Here is an 18,178-nt window from a genome sequence, read left to right as displayed (position 1 = left end):
ATGCACCATCTCTTCTCTCTCCTCTTCCCCACCCCTCCATCCACGTGCACCATCTCTTCCCTCCATCCATATGCCCCATTTCCTTTCCCTCTCCTCTTGCCTTTCCCTCCATCCATGTGCCACTATCTCCTTCCTCTCCCTTCTATCCATGAGTCCCCCATTCATCTGCTTTCTGACCCTCCCATTCAGCATCTCTTCCTTCTTACTCCCTCCCTACCCAGCCCTGGGTTCCACCAAATAACCTTCCCACCTGGTTCCTAAGCCCCCTCTCACCTCGAATACTACAATAAATCGCTGACATGGGAGTGATTTTCTTGCGCTAACCATGGCCTCCTCTGCCGTGGGGGTAGATTGGGGCAGAACAACAGTGCAGAGAAGGTCCCCGGCAGAACAGGAGAATCGGTGCTGTGCCAGTGCTTTCCTTCCAGTTTTTGAGGTGGGGACCTTGGAACCTGGCGGGGAGCTATGAGCCACACAAAAGGTCCTACTGCCAATATTAGGGGGAGGCAATGGCCCCTGTGGCCCCCCCATTCTGATGTCTATGGTTCAGTATCCACCCACTAGGCTACTCCAGGTACCTTCTTGTTGCTCTATTAGGACTAGCCATATCATCTGAAGCTATCACACAGGCTGTTACATTCACATCTTTGGAGGTGGAAGGGAATCAGTTACCACTAGGGGGGGGGGTCATGCCTTCATCCCTCCAGTGGTCATCTGCTCAGTTTGGGCTAGAGTTACCAAATTTTCCGGAACTAAAATCTGGACCCATGGCTCCGCCCCCAGGCTTGCCTAGTTCCACCCAAGCCACGCCCCATTCTGCCCCAAGCCCGCCCCCCTTAACCTGTTCACTTGTCTGCAGGGCATTTGCACATGTGCTGGTGTGATGCAACGATGTCGCACGCATGCACATGATGTCACTGCCTTGCATCTGAGCATGTGTAGATGCCGTCCCAACGTCGCTCCTAGCTGGAAGCTTTTCAAAACCCAGACAAAGTGCCAGGTTTTGAAAAGCCGTCCGGACGCCCGAACGTGTTCTCTAAAAGGAGGACATGTTCGGGGAGATCCGGACGTCTGGTAACCCTAGTTTGGGCACCTTTTTGGCACTTATTCATTGTTAAAAGAGGTCTAGCCCCAGATGTCCAAATTGTGCCATGGATGCTTTCTAAAATGATTATTACTGAAAAATGTCCAAATCATGAGCCCTCCCTAGTCCTGCCTAAACCACGCCTCTAACATGCCCCCTTTAGATTTACATACACTATTTTTCAGTGGTAAGCAAATATACTGTTTCGTGGGGTGTCAGTAAGACCTTTGAAGACAAACCTTTAGATTTAGACACACTGCAGACAAGCACCACAGAAATCCGTCCATAAAATACGATTTGAAAATAGCAAATTGAAAGATTTGGCGACATAAATGTTCATTTGCTCCTTTATGCCTCCATTTAGAAGTTTTCTATTTTGGAAATGAGCCGCTCTGTCTATAGATGCTGATTTTCTTCAGCTTGACAGTTTGTCCCATGAACTCATCAAATGTGCAAACCAAGCGTCTGGAATACAATCACATCTACCTACACCAATGAAACATGATAGCTTAAATGGATTATTTACTTCTATTTACCAGAGCCATGAAACAATTTTACATATTCTGAGAGACAGGAAAAAAAACACACATAGTAGCTCAAATCGATTTTGATCTGCTAAATGAAGCTGTTTCATTCTTAGACTTGTTCCTGGCTGTCTTTGATGTTCTGGAATATGCCAGTGTTCCTACTCTGCAGATTGTCTTGCCTGTGTTTTACACTCTTTATGAAATGTAACAGCCATAGGGAGGTATGGCCAGTGGGGAAAAGGAAGTATTGAATCCCCTTTATAAGACTCTGGTGAGACCTCATTTAGAATATTGTGTACAAACCTGGAGACCACATCTTTAAAAAGATATAAACAGGATGGAGTCAGCCAAGCCGTATACATGGAACAGACTGCCCAAGTCATTACATCAGGCTCCATCTCTCAGAGCATTCAAATACAAGCTAAAAGCCAACTTTTTCAAGGCTGGTTTCAACGCCCCTAACTCCCACTCACCGTAAAATTATCTATGTCCTTCCTATCATTCTCTCTACATGGAACTCCCCTATCCCTCTATGTCCTGTCTGTCAGTCTAAACTAGACTGTAAGCTCTTCAGAGCAGGGATCGTCTATTATTACAGTGTCTCTCAAACTGTGTGCCACTGCACAGTGGTATGACCCGAAGAGATTCCGGGTGTACCACCAGAGATTCCAGAATTTTACTTTATTTTTAAAAATTCCCTTCATTAGTATACAGTGCACTAGAATAGGTGACATGTATGTCACATACACAAGGGTCTGTCAATGTTAGGAGCTTCTGTATGCGTAAGGATACAACCACCTAAACAAGCATCATTCTTTGATCTGATTGGTCCTTGAAAACTAATGGTAAATAATTTTATTTTTATTTTTTTATGCAGGAGTTATCCTAACTTGAGCAACAAAGCAATCAAGGTTTTATTACCGTTTGGGTCTTCTTATCTTTGCAAACTTGGATTTTCAGCTCTGACCAAAATTAAATTGAAAAAAAGTAAATAACTGCAGACAGTGGATGATGAAATGCATATTTGCCTGTTGACTATCGAGCCACATTTTGAGTTAATTTGCACTCAAAAACAAGCACACCCGTCGCATTGATCAGCAATTCTATTCTATCTACTTTAGTTTCACCGTTACAATTATCCAATAAATCAAAAAGAGCTTCATAAATCAGAGGAGGTTAAACAATAATTAATTAGAAAAACCTGCTCTTAAATTCCCAACTTGCAGAGCACAATCAGCAGCCAAGCAGGCATATTATTCTTACTTTAACAATCTACACTTGTTATATAATTTTGGTGAAAAATCAGTTCATAAGGAAACTTTTTCATAAATCTTAGAGTTTCCACCAAGGTTTATGCCACAATAATACATGTGTACCCGTAGGAACTATCCAAAAACATAATTTAGTGGCATTAAATTCAAAATGGCTTATTTCCTGCACATGCCATAAGAACATAAGAAGTTGCCTCCGCTGGGTCAGACCAGAAGTCCATCGCGCCCAGCAGTCCACTCCCGCGGCAGCCCATCAGGTCCATGACCTATAAAGTGATCCTTTGTCTAAAACCCTTCAATCCCCCTTATCCTTCTAGCTATACCCTTTCATAATCCTATCTCTACCTCTATCTGTATCCCTCAATCCCCGTATCCTTCAGGAATTTATCCAATCCCTCTTTGAAACCCCGTAATGTACTCTGTCCTATCACAACTTTCGGAAGTGCATTCCAGGTGCCCATCACCCTCTGAGTGAAAAAGAACTTCTAAACCTGTCCCCTTTCAATTTCTCCGAGTGCCCCCTTGTTTTTGTGGTTCCCAATAGGCTGAAGAATCTGTCCCTCTCCACCTTCTCTATGCTCTTCATGATCTTGTAAGTCTCTATCATGTCTCCTCTGAGTCTCCGCTTCTCAAGGGAGAAGAGCCCCAGCCTTTCTAACCTGTCTGCGTATGAAAGGTTTTCCATACCTTTTATGTAATGTAATGTAATTTATTTCTTATATACCGCTACATCCGTTAGGTTCTAAGCGGTTTACAGAAAATATACATTAAGATTAGAAATAAGAAAGGTACTTGAAAAATTCCCTTACTGTCCCGAAGGCTCACAATCTAACTAAAGTACCTGGAGGGTAATAGAGAAGTGAAAAGTAGAGTTAGAGGAAAAATAAAAATAAAATAAACATTTTAACAAGACAGCATTGATCTAAATACTTTGGAAGGTAGAAGAGAGGAGAGAAAGGAATATAAGCTCTTCTCTGAACCCTCTCAAGTATCGCCAGGTCCTTCTTAAGGTAGGTGACCAATATTGGGCACAGTACTGCAGATGCGGGCGCACCATTGCACGATACAGCGGCATGATGACTTCCCTTATTCTGGTTGTAATACCCTTCTTAATAATACCCAACATTCTATTTGCTTTCTTTGAGGCTCCTGTGCATTGTGCCGTTGACTTCATTGTTGTATCCACCAGCACACCCAAGTCTTTTTCAAGGTTACTTTCCCCTAGTACTAATCCCCCCATTTTGTAGCTGAACATCGGGTTCTTTTTCCCTATATGCATGACCTTGCATTTCTCTACATTGAAGTTCATCTGCCATTTAATCGCCCACTCCTCCGGTTTGTTCAGGTCCCTTTGTAGGTCTTCACATTCCTCCCCGGTTCTAACCCTGCTACAGAGTTTAGTGTCATCCTCAAATTTTATAACTTCACACTTCCGAGCGATGCACACGTCACAGGTGGCAGACACTCTTCTTGATTTCTTTTCTCACCTTTATGCTGCACCGGATGAGATCTCTGGGGACCTCATTTCTGACTATCTACACTCGTCGGGCATGCCGCGCTTGGCTGAGGACGTGGCGACTCGCCTTAACGAGCCGCTCCAGGCATTGGAATTACAGGTTGCCATCAAATCTCTTGGATCGGGTCGGGCTCCGGGTCCGGACGGGTTCTCGGGCGAGTTTTATCGTATTCTTTCATATCGTATCTGCGGGCCCTCACTTGACTACTACAATGCGGCGGTAACGAGGGGCTCCTTTCCACGCTATGCCAATGAGGCCTTGGTTACCTTGTTACTTAAACCAGGTAAGGCGGCTGATGACCCAGGGTCTTATCGCCCAATCTCCTTACTTAATGTTGATTTAAAATTGTTCTCTCGTCTTTTGGCCAACCAGCTTGCGCCTCTTCTTCCTTCTGTGATCCATGAAGACCAAGTGGGATTTGTTCAAGGTCGGCACTCAGTGCGTAATGTGCGCAAGGTCCTCTTTGCGCTGGCTCATTGCCAGGATTTGAACATTGACTCGCTGTTTGTTAGCCTGGACGCCTCTAAGGCCTTCGACAGTGTCAATTGGTCCTTCTTGTTTCCCACCCTTGAACACGTGGGGTTGGGGGGTTTTATCTTAGTGCACTCCGTTCTTTATATTCCAATCCGAGGGCGTCTCTTTTGATCAATGGTACTCGCACAGATACCTTTCCTATCTTTCGAGGAACTAGACAGGGCTGCCCCCTCTCTCTTCTACTTTTTCTGCTGTTTTTAGAACCTTTGCTTTGTACTTTGCGTAGTTTTGATGAAGGGCCTTCGGATCGCGGGCGAGTCTCTGAAGACGCTGGCTTTTGCGGACGATATATTTTTAATCCTGACCAACCCTGAGGTATCTTTGCCTCTTGCGTTGGACCTTATCTCTGAATTTGGGTTTCACTCCGGCCTTTCCCTTAATCTTGATAAATCTTTGGCGCTGCCTTCCAGTCCGGCGGTTCGTACTTCTTGGCAGGGTTCCTTTCCTTTGTGCTGGGCGGAATCGGAGCTTCGCTATTTAGGCATTCGCATTCCTATGGATCTTGCACGCCTATACTCTCTAAATGTTGGCTCTTTGTTCTCTAGCTTTGGGACTCGTTTACAGTTGTGGCGGGGGCTTTCCCTCTCTTTGTTGGGTCGGGTGAGTCTGTATAATATGCTTGTTGTACCACAGTGGCTGTATGTCTTTCAGGTTCTTCCCCTGTACCTATCCCCACAGGACGAGAAGCATCTTGCTCGTATGGTACAACGGTTCCTTTGGTTGGGTAAGCGTGCTCGCCTCCCCTATAAGAGGGCGGCCTTACCTTGGTATAAGGGTGGTTTGGGGTTGTTGAATCTTCGTTTCTTAACTATTGCTAGTGGCATGCGCCATATTAATGATCTCTTTAGCGGCACCTCCACGTTTACTAACACTTCCTTGGAACTCTCATGCTTTACCTCTACTCACTTTAGCGCGTTTCTTCACTTTCCTTTGCTTTCTAAATGGGACTCTGCGCCCAGTGCGTTGTCGCATATCCCTCTTCGTAGGACCTGGCACTGGGTTTGCAGGTTTCACTCTCTTAGTCCTTTGGTCTCTCCATTTCTGCCTTTGCGCTATAATGCTTGTTTTCCTCCGGGGGTAGACAATGCTAGCTTTGTACATTGGGAAGCAAAGGGGATTCGTTTTTTGTTTCATTTGGTCGATGATGATGGGCGGATCAAACCATTTGCTGTGCTCTGCGAGGAATTTACTATACCTCGAGCAGATGTCTATGCCTATCTCCAGATTCGTCACTACATATCCTCATTGCCTCGCCCTCAGCTTTCGGCCTCTTGTCGAGAATTGTTGTTGGAGGCTTTTACCTTTGGCTCTCAACAACCTGTCCCCTTGAAATTTCACCACAGACATCTGAAGGACGAGTCCCCTATGCTTGATTGTCTCAGATTGCGGGATGCTTGGGTGGGAGATTTGAATGTAGACTTCTCTGATGAAGTAATTTTAACTGCTATTAAAAAGTTACCATTGTATAGTAAATATGCTGTTTTTTGGGAACAACATTACAAATTGACTCTTCGCTTGTACGTCTCTCCTCGGAGAGCTTCTCTGGCGGGGCTCTGCCAGACAGCGGACTGCCGACGCTGTGGTGCCCCGGATGCTGGCTTGGTCATATGTTGTGGTCTTGTCCAGCCATTCAGACCTTCTGGGATGCTGTTTTTCTTTTTGTTGAAGACATTTGGACCATTACAGTTCAGCGATTTGCCTTGGTATTATTTGGAGCCTCCCTCCACTTCCATCCTCGCAAGCCTGGGGCCTCCGCCTTCCTGCGTTGGATGGCAGTGATTGCTATCAGATGTATTTTGCTCAAGTGGATGGAAGCGGAGGTGCCTGATTATTCCCTTTGGCATTGTCACATGATAATGTTGCTTTCCTGGGAACGGAGAGGAGTTCAAGACATCTCTTCTTTGCCCGGACGAGCCTGCCAACGCATTTGGGAGCCTTTCTGGACCACGTTGTCTCCAGTGGCCCGTAGCCGCATTTTGAACTGCTAGCCCCTTGATATGTTATTTATTTTTTTATTTATTTTAATTATTTTGCATCAGTGAGAGTGGGTGGGGGGCGGGATGGGTCTTGGGGAAGGTTGGTGGGGTGGGTTTGTTGGTTTCTGGTGTGAAATTTTGAGCTGTCTTGTTGCTCTTTGCCTTGTTTTGGATTGTTGTTTTCTTACTGCTCAATAAAATATATTTGACGATAACTTCATACTTCGTCCCTGTTTCTAGGTCATTAATAAATACATTGAACAGCAGCGGTCCGAGTACCGACCCCTGCGGAACACTGCTCGTGACCCTCCTCCAGTCCAAGTAGTGGCCCTTCACTCCAACCCTTTGCTTCCTGCCTGCCAACCAGTGTTTAACACATCTGTGTACGTCCCCTTCCACCCCGTGGTTCCACAGCTTCCTAAGTAGCCGCTCATGAGGTACCTTGTCAAAGGCTTTTTGGAAGTCAAGATAAATGATGTCTATGGGTTCCCCTTTGTCCATCTGGCTGTTTATCCCTTCAAAGAAGTGCAGTAAGTTTGTTTGGCATGATCTTACTTTGCAGAATCCATGTTGGCTCGCTTTCTATGTGCTCACAGATGCTGTCTTTTATCAGTGCTTCTACCATCTTGCCCGGAACTAAAGTCAAACTTACTGGCCTGTAGTTCCCCGGGTCACCTCTCGATCCCTTTTTAAAGATAGGTGTAACATTTGCTATTTTCCATTCCTCCGGGATCTCCCCAGTTTTCAAGGATAGGTTGCAAACTCGTTGGAGTATTTCCGCTATTTCGTTTCTTACTTATTTTAATACCCTTGGGTGGATTCCGTCCGGGCCCGATGATTTGTCACTTTTCAATCTATCAATCTGTTGGAGGACATCCTCATGGCTTACCTCTATTGTTTACAGTTTTTCTTCTTGGTCTCCATTGAAAATCTCTTCGGGTTCTGGTACATTGGATGTGTCCTCGCTTGTGAAGACTGACGAGAAGAACTTGTTTAATGGTACTCTCTCCGAAACGTCAGAAGTGATCAGTGGAGTGCCGCAGTCTTGGGTCCGATCCTATTTAATATCTTCGTAAGGGACCTGGCTCAAGGGCTTTGAGGGAAAATTGCATTATTCGCCGATGACGCCAAACTATGCAACATAGTAGGCAAAAGCACAGTGCCCGACTGCATGACACAGGACCTACTCTTACTGGAACATTGGTCCTCAACTTGGCAACTAAGTTTTAATGCCAAAAAGCGTAAGGTCATGCACCTTGGCAACAGAAATCCATGCAGAACTCACACCCTAAATGGTGAGACTTAGCAAGAACTACAGCAGAACGGGACTTGGGAGTAATCATTAGCGAAGACATGAAGTCTGCCAATCAAGTGGAGAAAGCTTCATCCAAGGCTAGACAAATGATGGGTTGTATCCGAAGAAGCTTCGTCAGCCGGAAGACTGAAGTTATAATATCGTTGTACAGATCCATGGTGAGACCTCATCTGGAATATTGTGTACAATTCTGGAGACCGCATTATCAAAAAGATGTGCAGAGAATGGAGTCGGTTCAGCGAATAGCCACCAGGATGGTCTCAGGACTCAAGGATCTCCCATATGAGGAAAGGCTGGGTAAGTTGCAGCTATACTCACTCGAGGAGCGTACAGAGAGGGGAGACATGATTGAGATGTTCAAATATGTCACAGGCCGTATTGAGGTAGAAGAGGATATCTTTTTTCTTAAAGAACCTACAGCGACAAGAGGACATCCGTTGAAACTCAGGGTTGGGAGATTTCATAGTGACACCAGGAAGTACTTCTTCACTGAAAGGGTGGTTGATCATTGGAATAGTCTTCAACTGCAGGTAATTCAGGACAGCAGCATCCTGGACTTTAAGAGAAAATGGGAAGAATTTAGGGGGTGGGTCATTAGAGTGGGCAGACTTGTTGGGCCGTGGCCCTTTTCTGCCGTCATCTATGTTTCTATCAGCTACCTCTTTTTCCTCCTTTACCACTCCCTTTCTGTCTCCATCATCCAACGGTCCTACTTCCTCCCTCGCTGGTTGCTTCCCTTTAACGTATCTGAAGAACGATTTGAAATTTCTTGCTTCCCCGGCCAGTCACTCTTCATATTCTCTTTTTGCTCTCCTAACCACTCGGTGACATTCTTTTTGGTGTTTCCTGTGTTCCTTCCAGTTTTCCCCGGTTTGGTCCTTTTTCCATTTTCGGAAAGATTTTTTCTTGTCTCCTATCGCTTTCTTCACTTCATTGGTTATCCATACCGGGTCTTTTGTTCAATTTTTTTTGCACCCTTTTCTAAATCTGGGGATGTACAGATTTTGTGCTTCTTGCACTGTGTCCTTGAATAGGGACCAGGCTTTCTCCACTGTCAGGAACTGGCCTGTATCTGCCGGCTTATTTCCTGCAGATGCATAAAATGTTGGGAGCAAGAAAGACTAGCAGCAATAACAGATTTTGCTTCTGAGTTTGGCCCTGAAGAAGAACATGAAACAGGGTACTCTGTAGGGCAATCAGCCACAGTACCCCTTCAAGAAAGAAAAGCAGCTGCATGCTTCCTTTTTTGGATATCGCAATTATTGTGGATTAGTTATGGTCCATTTTAAGTAGGGCATAAGTAACATTTTATTATTAAAGGTTTCCACTCTCATTGCACTTTACTTATTAAAAAAGAAACACACTTGTTGGTGAATATACGTGGGCCGTTCAAAAAGTATCAGACCTTAATTTTTCTTGCATAAACAAATAAAGCTAGGGAGGTGTGGTTTGGTGCGGTTTGGAGCAAGTATGTAGGTGTCCCTAATGCACATGCCTGAATTTTTTCCCACCTACAGAAGCTGTCAGTCATCGGCAGACCGCCGATGAGTGAGGAAGTGAGCGACGTCGGATTTTCTTTTTTGACAAAATGACAGAAAAATTTAAACAACGCTACTGCATTAAATTTTGTGTAAAGCTTGGTGATTCCCAAGTGGAAACGATCCACAAGATTCAACAGGCCTTCAGGGGTGAAGCAATGGGCACCACACAGATAAAGGAGTGGTACAACCACTTAAGAGATGGCCGCACATCAGTGGAGAGTGAAGCATGTTCTGGTAATAATAATAATAATAATAATTTTATTCTTATATACCGCCATGCCCATCGAGTTCTAGGCGGTTCACAACAATTACATTAGGATCCGCATTGACATGCCGATTTACAAACAGTGTATTGGATTTACAACACCTTCCACCGAACCTGGCTGAAAAAGCGGAAGAGGGAAGGAGAGAAGGAGGAAAGCGGTCAATAGGGGGGGGCAGGGCCGAACGGGCTAATTTACCGCAAATTTATTGGATTTACAACAACTTTAGCCGAGCTTGGCTGATGAGGAAGGAGGTAGAAGTCAGCGATCAATAAAGGGGGAAAAAGGGTCGAACGTGTGGCCGGGTGATTCCGGGGAGGGGGCGTTATGGGGCTTGTTTGTTGAATAGATAAGTTTTGAGTGTTTTTCTGAAGTCGAGGTAAGTGGGAACCTCAAGAATCATTTGGGCGATCCATGGGTTCATCTTGGCTGCTTGGAAGGCGAAGGTTTTGTCTAGGAATCTTTTAAGATGACAGAACTTTAGCGAGGGGTAGGCGAACAGTTGAATTCTGCGGGATTTCCTGTTGGTGCAGTAAAGGTTAAAGAGGGGATTGATGTATCTTGGTGAGAGACCGTTTACCGATTTGTAGCAGAAGCATGCGAATTTGAAGAGCACTCTGGACTCGAAAGGTAGCCAGTGAAGTTGGTGGTAGAAAGGGGTGATATGTTCCCATTTCTTTAGGCCGTAGATGAGGCGAACGGCGGTGTTTTGGATCATTTTTAGTCTTCTGGTAGTTTTCTTCGTGGAGTTCAGGTAAATAATATTACAGTAGTCTAGAATGCTGAGGATGGAAGATTGCACTAGAAGGCGGAACGCGGAGTCAATGAAGTATTTTTTGATAGTGCGGAGTTTCCAGAGTACTGCGAAGCATTTCCTGACGCTGAGGTCGGTGTGAGTTTCTAAGGATAAATGTCTGTCCAGCGTAACACCCAGGATTTTTACTGTGTTTTCAAGGGGGAAAGGCCTTCCTTTCAGTAGGATTGTGGTGTCCTTGATTTTGTCGTTGGGGGAGGCCAGAAAAAATTTTGTTTTGTCGGAATTTAGTTTCAGCCTGAATGCTAGCATCCAGAGCTCAATCTGGTTGAGTATGTTTGTAATGTAATCGAGTGTTTCAGGTGTGAGGCTGGTGAAGGGGATAGCTAATGTGATATCATCAGCATAGATGAAAAATTTGATCTTGAGGGTGTGTAGAAGGTTCCCTAGGGAGGCTAGGTAGATATTGAACAGGGTGGGGGATAGAGGGGAGCCCTGCGGTACACCACAGGAGTTTTCCCAGCTGTATGAGAAAGCGTTGTTCTGTTGTACTTTGTAGGATCTGTTTTTTAGGAACCCCTGAAACCAATTGAGGACCTGATCAGAGATACCAATGTGTGACAGACATTCAAGGAGAATGGTGTGGTCGACCAGGTCGAAGGCACTACTTAGGTCTAGTTGTATAATCAGTGCACTAGAGCCCTGACTAAAGAGTGTGTGGAGATGGTCAAGAAGGGTGGCTAAGATGGTTTCGGTGCTGTGTTCCGTGCGAAAGCCAGATTGATAGTCGCTTAGGATGTTGAATTTTTCTAGGTATGTGGAGAATTCTACTTTTACTGCCCCTTCTGCTATTTTGGTGAATAGGGGGATGCTTGCTATCGGTCTGTAGTTGGAAGGGGTGTTTGGCGATTCTTTTGCGTTTTTTAAGATGGGGGTAATCATGATATGACCTTGCTCTGGTGGGAAGATTCCTGTGGATAGTAGGGAGTTAACCCATGTCATCATGTTTGCTTTGAAGTGGCTCGGGGCTGCTTTCATGATGTTTGGTGGGCATGTGTCCAATTTGCAGAAGGAGTGGTTGTATTTATTATAGTAGGTGTTAAAGGTTTTCCAGTCGATTGTTGAGAATTGTTTCCAGCTAAGGTTTGTTCTGGATCCTGGATCTGGTTTAATTATACCCGGGTCTGAGTTAGGTGTATTAGAGTCAGGGAGGATGGGGAACTGTTCGAGGGAATTGGTCCTGGTCGGTAAAGTTGATCTTAATCTTTGGATCTTGTTGTTGAAGAAGTCTGCAAGGGAGTTGGCAGTAAGAGTGGATTCTTCATAGATATTTGTGAAGGTATCGATGTTGTAAAGGTCGTTGACCAATTTAAATAGGTTACTGCTGTTGGTCTTAATGTTACCTATTTTGTGAGAGTAAAAAATTTTTCTTTTTTCGTTTATGAGGTTTTTGTACTTTTTTAGTTTATGTCTCCAGGTTAGTCTGTGTTCTTGGGTTCCTGGTTTCTGCCATGCTCTTTCTGCTTTTCTGAGCTCTTTCTTTACTAGCAGCAGTTCTGAGTCAAACCAGCCTTCGTGATTTGGAGTTCTTGTTCTGCGTGTCTTGATGGGGGCAATTTCGTTTAGTATGTTGGTGCTGTCCTCAATCCAGGAGGTCATAAGATTCTCCGTTTCTTCGGTTTGCTTGATGTTTGTTTCAAAGCGGGACCAGAATTCCATTGGGTCAATCTTTCCTCTGGTAGTGTGTGTTTTGATGGTTCTAGTTTTGCTGTTTTTGGGGGGTTTAAGTTGGCATCCTATTGAGAAGGTGCATAGATAGTGATCTGACCAGAGAGAGTCTGACCAACTGTCTTGTTTCCAGTAAAATGTGGGGGTGGCCTGTTCCTTGGAAGAGAAAGTTACTAGGTCTAGTTGGTGACCTTTTTGGTGGGTTTTGATAGGGGGTTGTTTGGCAAAGCCTAGTTGGGTGAGCAGCGACCAAAAGTCTGCGATTTCTGGTTGGTCCGTTTGCTCAAGATGGATGTTAATGTCACCGCATAGTAGATTGTAAGGGCTTGTTAAAGAGTTAGTTAGTAGGGATTCCGCAAAGTCCTCTTTGGTTAGGGACCATTTTTTTGGAGGAATGTAAAATAGCATGATAGTAAGTGAGGAGGGTAATGATTTTGAGGTTAGGGAGATGGTTAGGATTTCTGCGTTTGCTGAGGAGGTTGTGTTGAGAGTGGTACAGTTTAGATGATCTTGGTAGATTATAGCTAGTCCTCCTCCTCTTCCCCCTGTTCTTGCTAGTGAGAGAATCTTGAATCCTGGGGGTAGGCAATCTTTAATGATGATATCTTTCTCTGATTGCAGCCAGGTTTCCGTGAGCAGGAAAAAGTCGGGGTTAGTTTCAGTCAGCCAATCTCTTATTAGTGTCGCTTTGTTTCGCATTGATCTGATATTTAGGTAGGCACCATATAGGAGCTGGTGGTTGGTGTGGTCGATTGGTGGGATGTGGGAGTAAGTGAGTTTTTTTAGTGATCTTGGTTTGTTAGGGCGAGAATTGGTCGGTTTGTGGGGATGAGTGTGGGTTGGGGGCGGATGGGAGATTGGGTGGTCTTGTGTGGTGTGGGGCGTGTAGTTAGGGGGTTTAGGTTTAACTGATCGGTGTAGGGTGATGTGTATGGGGATGGGAGCTATGTTAGAGTGGTCTGCATTGCAGTATCTAGTGGTGAGCAGGTAGAGTAAGAGTAGTGCTGTGCATTGGTGTGAGCTTGGGCGTGCCATGGTGTGGAGCTGGGGCTGCAGTGGTTGTGTCTTGGAAGCTTGTCTGGGGGGCGTTGTGGGCTATGTTGCAGTGGATCGTGGTACTGTGACTGTTTGGCTTTTGCTCTGTTGGTCTGGCTTAATGCCAAGAAGTATGGGATAGTTAGTTTGGGGCACACTTCGCAGGCCAGGAGTAGAATGTTACAATCAAATAGAGCAGTGTAGTGTCTTACCTTACAGTAAGTTTTCTATATATTATCGGGCAGTAGAAGGTGGTAAATTACAGAGAGTGCGGTAACCTACTGTAGGAAGTGGTAAATTACAGTCGAATAGAGAAGTATAATGTCTTACCTTACAATAAATTGACTATTTAGTATCAGACAGTAGAAAGTGATAAATTACCGAATAATAAAGTAGGCCCTCAACATCCAGAAATGAGATTGTCATTGACCAAGTGAGGACCCTGGTGATGCAGGATCATCGAATCACGATCAGAGAACTTGCAGATGAGGCAAGCATCAGCGTTAGATCTGTTCATTCCAATTTGACTGAGGATTTGGCTTCAGGAGAATTTCAGCGAAGTTTGTGCCAAAGCTGCTAATGATGGAGCAGAAGCAACTCCGTTTGGAGATCGCACAGGACATGTTGGAGACTGTGAACAGTGATCCCAACTTCCTCAGCACAGTGATAAAGTTGATGTCATCACAATGGAAGCATTCAACTTCCCCGAGGCCAAAAAAATCAAGGCAGGTCCACAGCAATGTCAAAGTCATGCTGACTGTCTTCTTTGACTCCAGTGGCGTGGTTCATCACGAGTACACACCACACAGCACAACCATCACCAAGGAGTACTACCAAGAGGTTTTGCGTTGCCTTCGTAACGCTGTGAGACACAAATGGCCGGACCTGTGGGCAGCGGGCAATTGGCAAATCCATCACGATAACGCACCTGCCCATTCTTCACATTTGATATGGAGTTTCCTGGCCAAACACAACACACCTGCGATTCCTCAGGCTCCCTACTCTCTTGACATGGCTCCTTGTGATTTCTGGCTTTTCCCCAAGCTGAAAATGCCCCTGAAAGGGACTAGATTTCAGTCAAGAGAAGACATCATGCAGAATGCGACGGACCAGTTGCGAGGAATCTCAAAAGAGGCGTTACAGCACTGCTTCCAACAGTGGAAGAACCGTTGGAAGAAGTGTGTGGCAGCCCAAAGGGACTACTTTGAAGGAGATTAGTATAAGATTGTTCTATCTGAATACAAGTATTGTTTTTATGAATAAAGGTCTGATACTTAACATCCCTCGTATATGATGTTTTTGGGTAGTTCCTATGGTACGCCTTCGAGTACACATGTATTATTGTGGGATAAACCCTGGTAGAAACTCTAAGGGCTCCTTTTAAAAAGGCACGTTAGCAGTTTAACGTGGTAATAGCGTGTGCTAAACTGCCGGCCACGCTAGCCGCTACCGCCTCCTCTTGAGCAGGCGGTAGTTTTCCGGCTAGCGCAGGGGTTAGCGCATGATTAAAAGTTGCACGCGATAAAGCCGCTAACGCGACTTCGTAAAAGGAGCCCTAAGATTTATGAAAATGTTTTCCCAAGAACTGATTTTTCACCAAAACTACTATAACAAGTGTAGATTGTTAAAGTAAGAATAATATGTCTGCTTGATTGTGCTCTGTGAGTTGGGAACCTAAGAGCAGATTTTTCTAATTAGTTACAATTACCCATACATAGCTTAAAGAACTTTAAATAAATAACTCTCAAATTTAATTTTTTGTTGGTTTTGCCATTTTCTAATTTAATTTATAATGTGCCTCAAAAAACAATTTGCTCCGTTTAGTGTGCCGTGAAAAACATTTGTTCTGTTTAGTGTGCCATAGCTAAAAAAGTTTGAGACCCTAGTCTATCACATGTCAAATGTACAGTGCTGCATACGCCTTTCAGTGCTATAGAAATGTTAAATATTAGTAGTATTAGCAGTAGTAGTTGGTCTAGAGCAGGGGTGTCAAACTCAATCACATAAGGGGCCAAAATCTAAAACACAGGCTAAGTCGAGGGCCAAATTTTTTATTAAGATACTTAGTCTTAGTAGAAGTATAGATCCTTCCTCACCCTTAGACACCTGCGGTCAGGCACTTGTGTGGAGCGCCCTACTCCAACCTAGCAAGTCCTTCTGCCTGCAAATGGGTAATGAAGCAGCTTGGTGAGGAGCTTGGAGCGCTGTGGGGAGTGAGGCAGTGTGTTCAGGCGTTTGGAGCGCCACTGGGACTGGGGCTGTACAGTCAGGCACTTAGATGCGGCACAGTCACCGCGGGCCACATAAAACAGGCCAGGCGGGCCGGATTCGCCCGCCGGGCCTTCTGTTTGACATGTGTGGTCTAGAGGAAGGCTACTTAATCCCCCCCCTCCCCCTCGCTTTTACAAAATCATGAAAGCAGTTTTTAGTGCCAGCTGGTGCACTGCATGCTGTGCCCTGCTCTGACGCTCATAGAGTACTTATGAGCATCGGAGCAGCGCGTAGCATTCAATGTGCCGGCTTGCGCTAAAAACTACTTTTGCGGATTTGTGAAGGGGGGGATGGGTAAATATGCTAAGCACGATTCTATATAGTGCGCATATTTTATAGAATAGCACATAGTGCTGCACTAGTCAACACTGATTTTCTTGGCAACATATGTAGACTCAGCCCCTTAGGGGGACATTCTATAAACGGCACCTTAACTTAGGTGCTGGTAGGCGCCCTACTGGCACCTGAGTTAAGAGGGCAATGCCCTTTTAAACACAACTTTAAAAAAATTTCAAAACAGCTACTGGCACCTAAACAAACAGTACCGGAATCGCGCCTCTGGAGTTGCCGACCAGTGCCTAATGCCACTATAGGCGTGGCGAACGATGGAAGTGGCGTTAGGCGCCGTAAAAGTGCCTGTATAGGTGCGATTCACGTCAAAGGCGGGCACCGGAAATGTAGGCCTTGAAAACCCTGGCCTACAATTGCTGCGCCTATCTTTGCTAGAGGCACGATTCTCTAAACGACACCATTGCGATCAGCGGTCGCTTTTAGGTAGCCACCAACAGCGCCGTTTAGAAAATCCAGCAGTTAGTGCTCTGCTTAATGTGGCCTTTCTTAGATTAATTACAGACTGTAGTAATGGGTCCACATGCACAAAGGATTTATAACAACCAGCCTCCTTAGACTGGCCTTAAATCTCAAATGGAACATTACTTAATCTCTCTAGTGTCACTTTTAAATAAAAGAAAAAAACATATTTCCTTACAATGCCTTGTAGCTGGTTTGTATTAGTTGCACCAGATGGGTGTGCTGTAGTTGCCATTTTTTGAGCCAAATGCCGAGAGCCATAAAGGGAGTCATATGCAGACCACTGATATAGGGCTTCTTCACCATCAAAGAATATAAGCTGCAGAGACAGGTCTGGCCTAGAAGCTGAGTTGTTCTGTTGAGAAAAAGGCAAAAATAATTTTTTAAAAAATTACCCTGAGAAAATCTCCGTCTTTCCCCTGAAAATCCATAATGGTATAGTCTGAATTATTAAAGTTTTACAAATAGCTGGTGGGAAATTATCTACTATAATAAAACGCTAAGCGCGCATGCGCACTCCTACCTGCGTGATCCATGATCCGTAGGTCTGTGGCCGGCAGGAGTGCGCATGCACACTTAGCTGTGACAGTGGCCGACAGAGAATCTGTAAAACGTGGGCCTCCCTGCTCTTCAGCCCCTCCAGGCAGCAGCAGACCTCTCCACAGCAAACAGGACCCGACTACCGCCGGATCAGAGACCAGACCCTCCCCACCTGAAGCCTTAAGCTCGCTGCTCACCCATGCCCCTAAACTCACATGCAGCCGACCTTGAAATCGCACATGGGAGCCCCGCCCCAACTGGTTCCTCCAGGCCGATGAGGTGCACAGGGCTAAGTCGGCCGACCAAAGCAACGGGTCCGACGCTGCAAAAACGGGCAATCCCCCACTGCGTCAGTAGCCCTGCATACTGCTCCACCTCCAATGCAAGGACCAGCAAGCCAACGAAGAGGAAAGCCACGAGCACCGCCCATAGCGCCCGATGTACAGAACTGGCCCCACGCACTGCACAGTGAAGTGGAGGGAGAGGGAATGCTGCTGCACAGGGAAGTGAGGTAGGGGGAGGGAAATGCTGCTTCACAGGGAAGTGGAGGGGGAGGGAATGCTGCTGCTGCACAGGGAAAGGGGGGGGAATGCTGCTGCTTCACAGGGAAGTGGGGGAAAAGGGAAAGGGGGCCAGGGAGTGAACTTGCTTTGCTTTGGGGGGAGGGGTGTGCTGGGGGGTAGGGAGCAATCTTGGTTTGCTTTGGGGAGGATACATAAGGGGGCCATAGAGAAAGACAAAGAAAGGAAGGCAGGGGGCCACGGAGAGAGATGGGCAGCGCACAAGAACAAAAGACAGCGGGCAGGGAGAGAGACAGAAAGAAAGAAAGACAGACAGACAGGGGGCCAGATGGAGAGAGACAGAAAGAAAGACAGAATGCGGGAGGGAGAGAGATAGATAGAAAGAAAGATAGACAGCGGGAAGGAAAGAGGCAGACAGAAAGAAAGGAAGACAGAGACAGGGGCAGGGAGAGATACAGAAAGAAAGAAAGACAGACATATATTCTAGCACT

At 45.5% G+C, this 18,178-nt stretch overlaps 1 protein-coding gene across 1 annotated transcript in view; it reads right to left on the bottom strand.

Moving 5' to 3' along the window:
* QPCT (glutaminyl-peptide cyclotransferase) overlaps positions 1 to 18,178 on the bottom strand; it is a 77,221-nt gene that overhangs the window by 21,093 nt on the left and 37,950 nt on the right. The window contains exon 4 of the mRNA XM_033938677.1: positions 16,805 to 16,981. Within this exon, the coding sequence (XP_033794568.1) occupies positions 16,805 to 16,981 (177 nt within the window). The remainder of the gene's footprint in view (positions 1 to 16,804; positions 16,982 to 18,178) is intronic.

Source organism: Geotrypetes seraphini, chromosome 3 (genome assembly GCF_902459505.1).
Source record: "Geotrypetes seraphini chromosome 3, aGeoSer1.1, whole genome shotgun sequence".
Lineage (NCBI taxonomy): Eukaryota > Metazoa > Chordata > Amphibia > Gymnophiona > Dermophiidae > Geotrypetes > Geotrypetes seraphini.
This window is presented reverse-complemented; position numbering and strand designations above follow the sequence as displayed.